The sequence below is a fragment of the Tasmannia lanceolata genome, unplaced genomic scaffold, assembly GCF_043159265.1.
Source record: "Tasmannia lanceolata isolate RefF3 unplaced genomic scaffold, GAP_Taslan_0.1 ptg000037l, whole genome shotgun sequence".
Taxonomy (NCBI): Eukaryota; Viridiplantae; Streptophyta; class Magnoliopsida; order Canellales; family Winteraceae; genus Tasmannia; species Tasmannia lanceolata.
In genome coordinates this window covers 11,918,862-11,931,267 of record NW_027518714.1, presented here as the reverse complement: position 1 = coordinate 11,931,267, position 12,406 = coordinate 11,918,862, and the positions used below count along the sequence as shown (strand labels likewise).

At 35.5% G+C, this 12,406-nt stretch overlaps 1 protein-coding gene across 1 annotated transcript in view; it reads right to left on the bottom strand.

Annotated features, from left to right (window-relative positions):
- Positions 1–12,406, bottom strand: part of MSH1 (MUTL protein homolog 1) — a 68,471-nt gene that overhangs the window by 43,896 nt on the left and 12,169 nt on the right. The window contains exons 5-9 of the mRNA XM_077371130.1: positions 11,901–12,020; positions 10,336–10,383; positions 5,650–5,714; positions 4,665–4,750; positions 2,979–3,143 (exon numbers count right to left, since the gene is read on the bottom strand). Coding sequence (XP_077227245.1) covers positions 2,979–3,143; positions 4,665–4,750; positions 5,650–5,714; positions 10,336–10,383; positions 11,901–12,020 — 484 coding nt within the window. The remainder of the gene's footprint in view (positions 1–2,978; positions 3,144–4,664; positions 4,751–5,649; positions 5,715–10,335; positions 10,384–11,900; positions 12,021–12,406) is intronic.

Sequence of the window (12,406 nt, the reverse complement as noted above, 5' to 3'; positions counted from 1 at the left end):
CAACCGGAGAAAATTTTATACGGCTTATTCTCTTCTTTTCATCTAATTTTTCCCTCTTGCCAACATGCACCTCACTTAAGAGTCCAATTACCATTTATCTCAAGTGAGCAGCCTTTAAAACACAAAGAAAGATCCCAAATCAGTCATGTGCATTTTAGCACCCAAGCTAAAGAAAAGGCACATTTTAGCATCCTCTTCATAAAAAATGGCCAAAACCCACAATAAATAATAAAAAACCTGATAATTCAAAAATAATAATAAAAGACCTAGCTTCTTATCCATTTAAATCTCTTAAATTAACTTCTACCAACTTTCAAACCCTAACTCTTCTCCCGTCCCAATTACATTCGTAAGGCAAATCTTTTTAACCACTTTCTTCTCATATCCATTTTGTCTCATGATATTTCTCTTCTTTTCATCATCAAATTTGTTCATATACTCTAATGGCCACTTTTCCCTCCTTTCTTTCTTCAGCCCCTATGGCAACTCCTTTCATCATCCTCCCTCACAATCATGCTTACCAGTGACAATTATCTTCTTTTTAAAGGCCAAATTGCACATGCTCAGGGCATTCTAAATCTAGATCATCTCGAAGGACGCTCGAATAAACATGGTGAATATGTGAAGATAGGAGATGGAGACTTTTATATGAGAGGAAAACTAATCATTGGGAGAAAAAATCTAGTGCATGAAGCATAGGCATATGGAAGCTCATCACATGATTGCGTGGCTGAAATCTACAATGTCTCCAAAAGTTCCAGCCTAGGTTCTAGACATCACATCTGTAAGGGATCTATGGAAGCATTACGAAGATAACTTTTCCTAGCAACCCAAATCTGACATCATGCAACTTCGAGACGAAGTGAAAAACTATCAGAATGGTAATGTTATGAATGTCAACCGAAAAAGTATTAATTCTTTTTTGCAATTGGATTTGCATTGTTTCAGTATCAATATTTTTTGCGATAGGATTTGTAATGTTCCTATGGATTTTGTGTCGAGGGCAATCAAACTAATACCTTTCAGCCAAGAACTGAGACCATGCTCTTTTGAACCTCAGTACAGATACAGTTGAAGCGGCCGAGTACATGGTTGAATTGGTCATAACTTGGGAGAGTCAAAGGAGTTTTGATTGAATTTATAGCGCAAAACGCAGACCATGCAAGAACTTTGCCAAGGTATACAAGATGACAGGGAGGAGTTTGAAACTATGGATGAGACTTATTCCGGTACTAAATTGCACTAAAGGGAATCAGTATCACACAAATTGATGCTTTCACCAATATACTCCTTGTCAATCAAATCTTCTACTTGCCTCCGCCATTCTTCATCTTCTTTAGGCGACATCCGGTATTATTGCTTGTCTGGAAACAAGACATCGAGAATGAGATCCATTTTATGCTATATATCTCATCGTAGGTAAATCCAATTGCAACTTTTGAAGCCATTTATCTATCTATACCAATTATGACTAGAACGTTGAGGTTGCCATGAAGAACAATCCCTATCTTTAATACCAAATGCAAATAAAATAAATGAAAATTTAGGCTGTTTTGTAAATCTCTCTATCAAGCACCTAGGCTATTTAAAACCCTAGAAATGCAAATCTCTCTCTCTTAATCATCTAGGCTATTTAAAATTCTATAAATGGGAAAAAGGAACGATCAGTCCCTTCCAATGAAGCTTAATTTTTATATTTTGTCATGTAAGATGAACTCTATTTATGAATATGAATGGATCATGAAATAATCTAGTATAGGCATTTGGAGGTTTGAATAAAGGAATATTTCATTCTTTATGAAAATTTTCTGGTCTCTGTTGCGGAAAGGTTTGGATTCGTATAAACTTATGCTGGAGAAGATTACTTGTAATGTGCACAACTCACATGCTAACCAAGTTTAACTGTAGCAATAACCAACTTAGGAAACCTGTAAATCAAAACTGTCTTTGAAATCTATTTATAATATATACTAAGCATGTTTCTTTCCATTGTCATTCATTTTCTTTCTGTGAAAAAGTTTTATTGTAAAAGATTTTTACTAGAATTTTCTATGAAAATTTTTTTTACACCTCAGGCATAGCATGGGTGGGGCCCATCATTTTACAACACATGTTTTGATAAGGTAAGGCCCGTCATTTTACACCCATGTATAGCATGCGTGGGAACCACCATTTTACACCTCATGTATTGATACGGTAAGGCCCATCATCTGTACCCAAACCCATGCATATGGTGCGCCCACCATTTTACACCCATGAGTGGGCCCAACATCTCCACCCAAATCCATGTGTAGGGTGGGGTCCACCATTGTACACCATCTTTTTGTAGCATGGATCCCACCAACACAACTCAAACTCATGCATCGGGTAGGGCCCTCCATTTTCCTACATGTTTGACGGGGTGGGGCCCACCATTTTACACCTCAAGTTTTGATAGGGTGGGGGCCATTATTTTACCCCCAAGCATAGCATGGGCCAAGAATGCTAGTCCTCTTATATTCTGCAATTATTGCATGGGTAAAGTCTGAGATCTTCTATTAAATGAAGCTTTTTGTTCTTCAAAAGATAACAAGAGCAATAACCACTGAGGGCCAAAACAGAACTGGAATTTTGACTGAAGCCTGCCTTGCTTTATGTGCATCAATGTCCAGTTTTTCCCACCACAAGTAAGAGCTGCACAAAACCAGGTTCTTGATATTGCTCGGAATTCAGAAATTAAGTTAATTACCGAGTAGTCCAGTACTGAAATCAAGTTAAACACCCTAAAGAAACAGACTGAAGCTATAACATATTATTGTCACCGTTAAGAAAATTTGTCAATTCCCATATTTGAAAAGAAAGCAAAGGAAATAGTTAATGTAACCCAACTATATACTGCTTTTAAGAGAGGGCAGAGCAGCACTTTTTCCAGGAAGTTTACTACAGCTGTCATTTCATAAACGTAATGTCTGAAAAATTAAAATGAAGAGCATCCAAACCTGAAGAATTGTGTCTCAAAGATGTATGTAGAAACAAATGATGGTAACGGGAAGTACGGAGCTTGGTAACTACAGCTTCTTCAGTCAAGCCATCCTCCTCGGAATATGTTTTCATTGTCTCAAAGATGGAAATCATACAATACCCTTTTGCAGAGTGAGAAATGCCTAGAAAACCCAGAGCGGAATTGTGATCAAAGAGAAGATATTTGTAACATAAGTAACCATTAAACAAGCAAGGATAAAAGCATTGGCCACAATCATATATTTCATATAGGGGAAGAAAAAACAAAACGAGTACCAAAAAGTAGTTCCTTCAAAACAACACGGCTCAAATACTAAGGTCAATACATTGCGGTTTTCAAACTGCATTTGCTTCAAATAGTGTAGAAAAAATTAAGGTTTTAAATTTCGGTTTCAGTTTCGGTCGGCACGGAAACGGAAACATTTCGGTTTCGGTAGAAATTTTGTTGGAAATTTTGTAAAATCATGGAGAGGTATGGAAACATATGCAAATGATGAAATTTTAATATGAAACTTTGAGAAATGCTAGAATAAGCACAATGCATACTTAGAAACCATCACATAGGCAAGAAAGCCATCATCCATAATGGTTTGACCACATCAAACACCTAATGGCATGCAACGGTCCCATACCGATCTGACATCACATGCATAAGATACGGTTACATTGTTGTGCAGGTCATCAATGATGTTGCCTACCAAATATCAATCTGTACATTAATGAAATGAAATGAAAAGCAAATCATAACATCTTTCCATTTTTTTGCCGTTCCAACCATTTCGATCGAAATTTATGGAATTTGGAGAGAAATAATGACGTGGAAGGAATTCATTGAGATTTTGTCCCCCCAGTTGGGATGGAAAAGAAACATTTCGTCGTTTCGGGGAAATTTACAACCATGGCAAAATAGCATACAGGAAAACACAGACCAAATGGACTCAATAACATTGGCTGTTCATATCTTCTGAATGAACCATAGCATTAACATGATGACATGGCCAACTAAAGTAAAATTGCCAAAAGGAACCCATTAACGAGCACCCAAAGATAAAAACAAACTATAATCACAGATCAGCAGTACTAAAAAATTGCCCTCTCATTTATTAAAAAAAGGCAGAAGTGATTATCCCATTTTTTGATAACAAAAATAGACATAGGCATGATAGCATTGGATTGGGTTGATTATTTAACAAAGTGTAAAGGGCATCTCTCAATCGGAAGATCAAAAAGTTCATGAAACGTGAACAATTCCAAAAAACATATGCAAGCTCATGATAGTTCTACTAGAATTTTGTGAGAAAAACGTCCTAGACTTGTGTGAGCAAAACGAATAGTGTTGAAATCACACCCCTCATGCACCACCAGCTAATGGGAAAAACGTGAGGCTCAACAATTTATGCCGAAAAGAATGGAACAAATATCAACATAAACAATGTCATATGTAAATACAACCACCCACATTCATTTGGGGAAAAAAAACCCATCAAAATCGTGTTTAATTTGACCTGATATTCTCCGTAATGTAACATCCAGTAATCAACAAAACCACCAGGAAAAAACACTCACAAGATGAAAAGCTAATACCAATAAAAAATTTATTTGATATAAAAAGGCAAAGGTATCTTTTCAAAAAAAAAAAAAAAAGGCAAAGGTAACTTGGGTACCTACTACAGGCATTGGTTCGGGAAAATCAATGTCATCATTGAGCCCAACAAGTCCAAATACATACGGACAGCCAGGATGTGCATGCCTGAAACACTAACCATAAAACTAGATAAGAGCATCACATAAACCACAGACATTTTAACTGTTAGAAGAAGCAAAAGAGGAAACAGAAACCTATACAGGCATTTACAAGGTTATGGACAATACATATTCCAATTATGTGAAATATTATAGTTATAGATAGATCTTAATGTAGGGTACCAAACATGAAGGCTTGATATTGTGAATGCTCCAACAGAATTCAGTGCTAGTAGCAAAAGATCTAACCTCATCAACGGCACCAAATCTAAATCCTTCTAATTGTAAATGAACCAATAGGATTCAATTAGTACTAGTATAAATAGCCCTGAAGGAACTAATGACACATATTTCACTTTTCAGACTATCCTTGTTTACCATGCACGTGAGGTCTATCAAGGGTTTAATTTTAAAACTTTCAAACTAATCCAAGATTCAGTGGGGTAAGCTCCATATTATTTTATTTTCAGCCACAAATCAGTTCAAATTCACTAGTAAAGTATGTAAAGTACTTCCCTAGCGAAAATTTTGGTGGTAGAATGTTGTCGATTTAATTTTTCTAAAGTAAGAAGAAATTAGATTAAAAAGGAGACTAAAGTATGAGTAAAGAATGAAATAAACATTCTTAGTGGAATTCTATTATGCAAAGCAATTTCCCCATCTGTTTATTTTGTGCAGGATGCATCATGTCATAAGAAAAAAAAAAGAAATTTCTCTTTCTTCGAAGCAACCAATTGAAGATTTTTCTGCCTACTCAAGGATAGGATATACAACAATTGCTCTAACAACACAAAACAAAGAAGACCTTAGGTAATAAACGCATGATATAGACATATGTGGATAAAGTCAAACAAAAACACACATAAAAAGCAACACATAAATAATAGATCATTACACTTTGATTACCCCGATATAAAACGACCTTTACGGGTGCGAGCTTGGGCTGGCCCCTGAACCTCCTCAACTATGCACTGCCGACAAAAAACAAATAACATCTCAACAACATAAAGCCATTGGTCAACTTTCTTGTTGAAAAGAAAATCATATTAGAACTCAATATTAGCAAAACAAAAAGCATATAGGAAGTGTGATAATACTGAAAAATGAAACTAGCTACCAAGACAGGTCAAAATATTCAGAACACCTCAAATAAGCGATCTGAAAGATTAAAACCTAAGTCCAAAAATATAAGACGAATTAGCCAGTTTGTTAAAGGAAAATAAAGAATACCATACCCTACGGTATATTATTGGGATCCAATAATGAACTCGTTATTTGCTGAAGTGTGTGGCTCTCTGCATTGATAATCCCGCAATGATGATATCCGAGACAAACAGGGCTTGGTTGGACAATGAAATAGGACAATTACTTTTATTTTTTAAAATATGGCCTTTGCTTATGTGGACCTGCAAAAGATAGGGTTTGGCTTGTAATAGAGAAATTGGATGTTCTTATCCATCACTACACTTTTATGTCTTAATCAATGGAAGTTAATGTTGTTTTTCTTGTAACAAATAGAGGTTTTAGACAAGGTGAACATATATCTCCTTTTCTCTTGACTTTAATTACTGAGTCAATAAGGTACTCTTTATAATAGCTACCAAGCCTAGTATCCTTTCTGGAATTGAAGCATGAAATTTCAGTACGATTCTAGAAAGGCATTAAATTTCGGCCGTCTTATTGCATTTATCGAGGAATCCACTAGTGAAAGTATTAATAAAGGTAAATACTAAATACACTGTATGTACCATTAACTTAAAAATGGGGGTTCTAGCAAGGCGTGAGTCTGCCCATTCACTACCAATTATAATGGACATTCTCTAAAGGAGAGTTCCTTCCCGGAGCACAAGTGAGACCCAATGGCAGGCAGATAGAGTCGTGGAGTATCTTGACTTTCTGAGAAAGATGACATTATTCAAGGCTACCTTCGCTAATATTCAACTCTTTAGTCTTTACCCATTAATGATAAGGAATCATTTGTCAATCGTACATTGGATGAAGAGATAACAAAGAGGCTTTGTGGAAAAATGCCCCACCTTTTCGGAAAATTCATTTGGTTAAGTCGTCTCTAGTGAGTGAACTGATGCAGTGAAAGGGATTGGGTGTGAAAAATATTAAGAGCCAAAACTCAGCTTTTATTGCCAAATGGTGGTAGCAATTTCTTCAGTCTGGGAGATCTCCAGACCAGAATTACTTGTACGAAATATTTGAAGGATGTTGAGGCTCACAATTGTGGGTGAACTTACTAAGGCCCTTCTTTATAGAGATTTAGGAAACAAGAGTTTAAATTCTTTCCAGAATGACCGATACCATTCTGGTAATCGCTCCATTATTGACATATAGTATAGGGATCCCTTTTCTGAAGAGCATTGCTTCAACAAAATATTTGAAGGATGTAGAGGCTCGCAATTGGGGGTGAAGTCCCTAAGGCTCTTCTTTATGGAAATTTGGAAACAAAAGTTAAAAAAAAAAGTTAAAATTATTTCCAGAATGAATGATATACCATTCTGCCAATGTCTCCATTACTCTCTTTTGCCTTGTGACATATAGTATAGGGATCCCTTTTATGAAGAGCATTAACCCAATCACCTCAAGGCTCGGGCCCTCATTTCGAACTACCATGTCGGCATGTCTTCTAGGATATGTCTGGTGTGGCCTCCGGAACTCAGAAAAGATGTACTTAAGAGGTTCTGAAGAATTTTAGGAATTGCAAACTTAACTTCAAGGAGTGTATATGGATCCAACTATAAGAAAGGACAAAGTTACTTGCGTTTTGATTCATGTAGTAAGTTTCCAATCAAATCGTATTACTCCTTCCAGCCTTTACGCCTTCCAACTAATTGGTACCCCATTTTCTTCCCCTAAGACCTTGGCTTGACATTCTTATGGCTTGTGACTGATGAGATTGTCGGTAACCCTTACCAGAAACAAACTTTAGATAAGGAGCATAAGACCAATGACTGCTTGTAAATATTGTGAATTCAAGTTTGAGAATCCACAGCCCTTATTCATAGTTTACATGAACTCTCAAAGCCTGGCTATTTTCATGTCATGGTTGTTTTATCTATCACACTGGAAGATCAAGCAAGAAAACTAAGCTTTCTTATTGATTTTATCAAGGAAACCCCTAGACAAAGAATTAATAAAGGTAAATCCCCTATATGTAGAATTAAGTGGCTGTAGCGGTTTCTTCAGTCTGAGGGAACTCTAAAACAAAATTATTTGGGGTGAACATTTGGAGGACAAAGGTTCACAATGGTAGATGAGCTTCCAGGAGCTAGTCCATGTGATTTTTCATGGGCATATTCAACATCTTTATGGATATATCTAGCTTCAATAGCATTGAGAATTTTAGAATTGGGAGTGTAGATGGATGGGTACTATGAGATTGAAAAGCTTGTTGAAAATTCATTACAGATTTGTTTTGGGCAAATATGGAAAGAGTGGAACTCAAGAGTCAAGAGTTATCGAGAATTTTTCAAGGCAACTATTGTAGCATGAGGGAAGTCAATTCAGTCCATCATCATAGAAGCCTTGGAATATACCTTAAATTGCAGGAGGCAAGTGGAGAGAACAAGTTGAAAAAGAAGCGCGCAAAAAGAGGGAAAAAAAGTGTAAAGGCAAGTATGACGTTTGTAGGGATTTTCGTAACAACCCTCTATAAAATTAAATTCTGACACATAGTTAATTAACTAACCATGGCTCTGGAGAGATTGGAGAAGATGGTAATTGTAGTGTTCCCTGACTCTTCCAGTGTAGTAATTTTTGCCGGTGCAAGTTCAACCGGTAACTCTGATGCTGTTGCTGCTGAAATTAAAGAGGTTTCAAGCTGGATCAAACACCTAGACAAACATTGGCCCATTCAAAGTGTGGATTAGTGGCCAGTCTATGCTGGTTCTGAATGGGTTAAAGATTGGGGTTCATCCCCAGCGTTAAACTAGCTATTTTAGAGAAATCCAAGCTTCGCTGAAAAATTTTGAAGACTATTTCTGCTTCAATAATGGGAAGGAAGCTTTCTAACGAATGGTGTAGCAATATGTGGAGAACAATGCACTAATGGAGTCAGTTGGAACTTCCCTATAAGAATAAGGAAGCTTTAGTTAGGGCGTGTAATTGTTTGGCTTTCTGTTATTCTATGATAACAGGATCCATTACAAACCTAGAATATCCAAGTAATTGATATGTCATGCCTCAAATACTCTTGATTTGTAGGCTATTTATATTTTCCTTTTCTTGACAAGGGATGATGCTCAATTAATGATCCTCACCTATATTGACAAAAGCATATCATATCCGCAGATACTCCTAAAAATGGTCATGCAGGGCATTCAACTCAGATAAAGGATATAACTAAATGGGTTAGAAGAAAAGATGATGAATATCATATGTGTTTTTCCATTGATGCAAATAGAACAAAATTTCCTAGAATACGAGGTTGGTAACGACTTCCTTTGGTAGCATGACAAATTCATGAGATACTAAAGAAGTCAACATTACCATAATTAAAATGGAAAAGGAGGTGGCCTGTGTAAAAACAAATCTACCCATTACTCTTATTAGGAGCGATAGGACGGACGACTCCAACACCATCACCACCCACCCCCGCCATTGAATTGGCACAGGTCCCATCTTTGGCATAACCAGTTGTCTCAAAACCAGTTCTCTCATGCAATGTTGCCGCCGAGGAGGGAAGCGAAGGCTCTCGGGAAGGTGGGAAGAGGGAAGCATGAAGGGTCAGGGAATTTATTTTTTTTAATAGTTAAAATTTTTTAAAAAAATTAAAAAATAAAAAAATTACAAAGAAATATAACAAATAATTATATGAACCAAATATTAAAAAACACTTTTCCTTAAAAGATTCAACATTTACTTAAAGGAAAATCACTATCAGTAGAAGTGCATGTGTTGACCAGTGCATTGACTAGTGCCTGACAAGATAAAAAAAAAAAATCAAAGACCAAATTATGATATTTTTTTACCAGACTTTTGGGATTTAATAATGTTTGGACATGATAAAATTTATGAATTTTTAAAATTGGAAAAATACCCCATCGTTTGGAAGTTAAGATTTTGATTCGACCCGATTTTTTGAATTTTGTACTAGAATTGGAAATTTGATTTTTTATCCTTTAGGATTTGGGTCTTGAAACTACTTTTAATCGATTCAACTGGGGGTTATTCTCTTATTTACATGTAAATCTTAGGTAAATGGACAATAAAAATTGGGGGAGCGAACGTTTCCCGTTTCAGAATCGCGTCTCGGGGAAACGCAATTCCCCATTTTGAGTACCGTTCCCTGCTTCCTTGCTCTTGCTCTTGCTCTCATGGAATTACAGCACGACACAGCTTCTCAATCCATCAGTCGCTAAAATTCAAGCAATTCATAAGGCACAAGTTCAAATTCCTAGCATCCTTCCATCTAAACCCTAAGTCTAAGCTACCGTTCGGAAAAGAAATGAAGTCTAAGCTACACATTAATAAAGGATTACTTAATCTGATATAACGGAGGAAATTATATGAGCAATAAATGAGCGCGAAGTATGAACCCAAACAAAACTATGTAATCTGACAGTAAAAAATCAATGTACTCACAACAGAATAGCCGTTACGAGTCAGATCATCCAAGGTCTGCCTCAAGTTCTGCAAAAATAATATTTAATAAAAAAAATCTATTTATTCATTCCTGTTCTTTATTAAGGAGATGGCGAAAGAATTATAGAAGGAAACAAACAGAAAAGCTAAGTCATGAAAGACATTAAGCCAGGATAAAGTAAACACATGAAAAAATAATAATTAACGAAAAATAGTAACTATCAATCATGTATAAATTATGAAAAAATAGGAAGGTATGCTTTACTCTCAATACATTGATATAGAAATAGGAAACAGACATGAAATAAGAAATGTCAGGCTAATGGGTCAGAGAATTCATGTACATTGTATGTATTACCAGTATTAGCCAAAGCTTTTTAACTTCAAAAGAAATCAAAATAGAAAGCTTAGTATTCATATAAATAACAAAGACATATCAAACCTAACTGCAACTGCAAATCAAATACATGAATGGCACCCAATCCTCTTTAGAATGCACACGTGTTTAGATCCCAAATGAAATAAAAATTTCGGAAATTTGATTAATATGCCCTGAGGGTTTCATGGTTTAGAGCATCTCAAAAATTACTATTAAAATTTATCACAAATTTAAAATAAATAGCAGTTACTATTATTCAAAATATTGCACCGATACAATGGCTAGAATTACTTTCCTTTTTGAATTGTAATGGCTCGGATTTCTTGCACAAGGTAATTTTTGGGCTATAGTTCATACTTCATACAACTGGTGGCCCACGATATCAACAGGCTTAATCTTCAAACATATGTCAACTGTAATATTATGCGGCTCAAACAAGCCATGCTAGTATTTCCAAGTCATTACAATTAGACTCTTTATTATAATTCATTATCTTTTCTTTATATGAAGTTCAGAACTCACAATTTAGTAAATCATGAATGAATGTATATTAAAAGGGTAACTAATTCTAAAAAAAATCAATAGAAATAAATTTGGGTACTAATAATGTGCAAACAAGGCAATGAATTCATAACTAGAAAGAAATCCATATTTAGTAAACCTTCGAAATTTTTAGAGCAAATAAATAAATACCTGTAAGTAGACCTCGTTGGTCCAACAACCATCTAATTTTGTCAATGTTTGCAGGAACAAAATTATATTCAAACTATCCCCAAAAACAAAACAAAAAACAAATTTATATTCAATATGAGACATGGCCACAAATTCCAACTAGAACCATATATTTTCCTGTATATCGGATATGACTTGAGACAGAACGTGTGATGACACCATCAATGATATGGTTAGTATACTTCTGTACACTACCCAAGATAGAAATTTTCAAATGTGCCAGCCATAGAAAGGACAGTTCTTTGTAAGAGATTCATTGTCACTATATTATTCCATTTCCAAAGTTAACCGTCTACTTGGCAAAAGATACACCATATCTTTACTGCTGTGCAGAACTCTGTAAGGAGAAATATTCCTACCAAGCAAAATTTTTAAGAAACGTATACAATGGATTACGGAGTGTTCAAGACTCGGAACAGATTACTAGAGTAAGATAAAAACAAAAGATGCATACCACAACCGGACAACCAGCTCTTGGAATACTCTCTGAACGCATTCCACCAAAAGGATTCAAACCAGCATGTTCAACAAGAATACACGCATCAAACCCAATAGCTTCATAAAAGTCCCCTACCTGAAAATGCAAAAATATTCTCATATACATCATGCAATGATTGACTTCTGGGAATAAAGATGCGAAGAATCCTGGTGAGAAATAAAAGAATTTCCCTAAACTAAATGCACTACCAGAAAATGATGCATACCAAAGCAAACATAAGGAACCATTTCGTCTACGATATTGATCCCACAATATATAGATAGACACACCTTTCCAAATGACCAAGTCATCCATGGATGGTCAACAGTGGTCAGTGATAGGATATGATTAGTTGTTAATCGCCACCACGGACTAAGAATGGTTTAAATATCACAATGATTTTATTTAATAGATTAATTATCACAATGATTTTTTTTAACAGATTAAATATCACACTGATCCTGCAATTGGGATCGTATTCA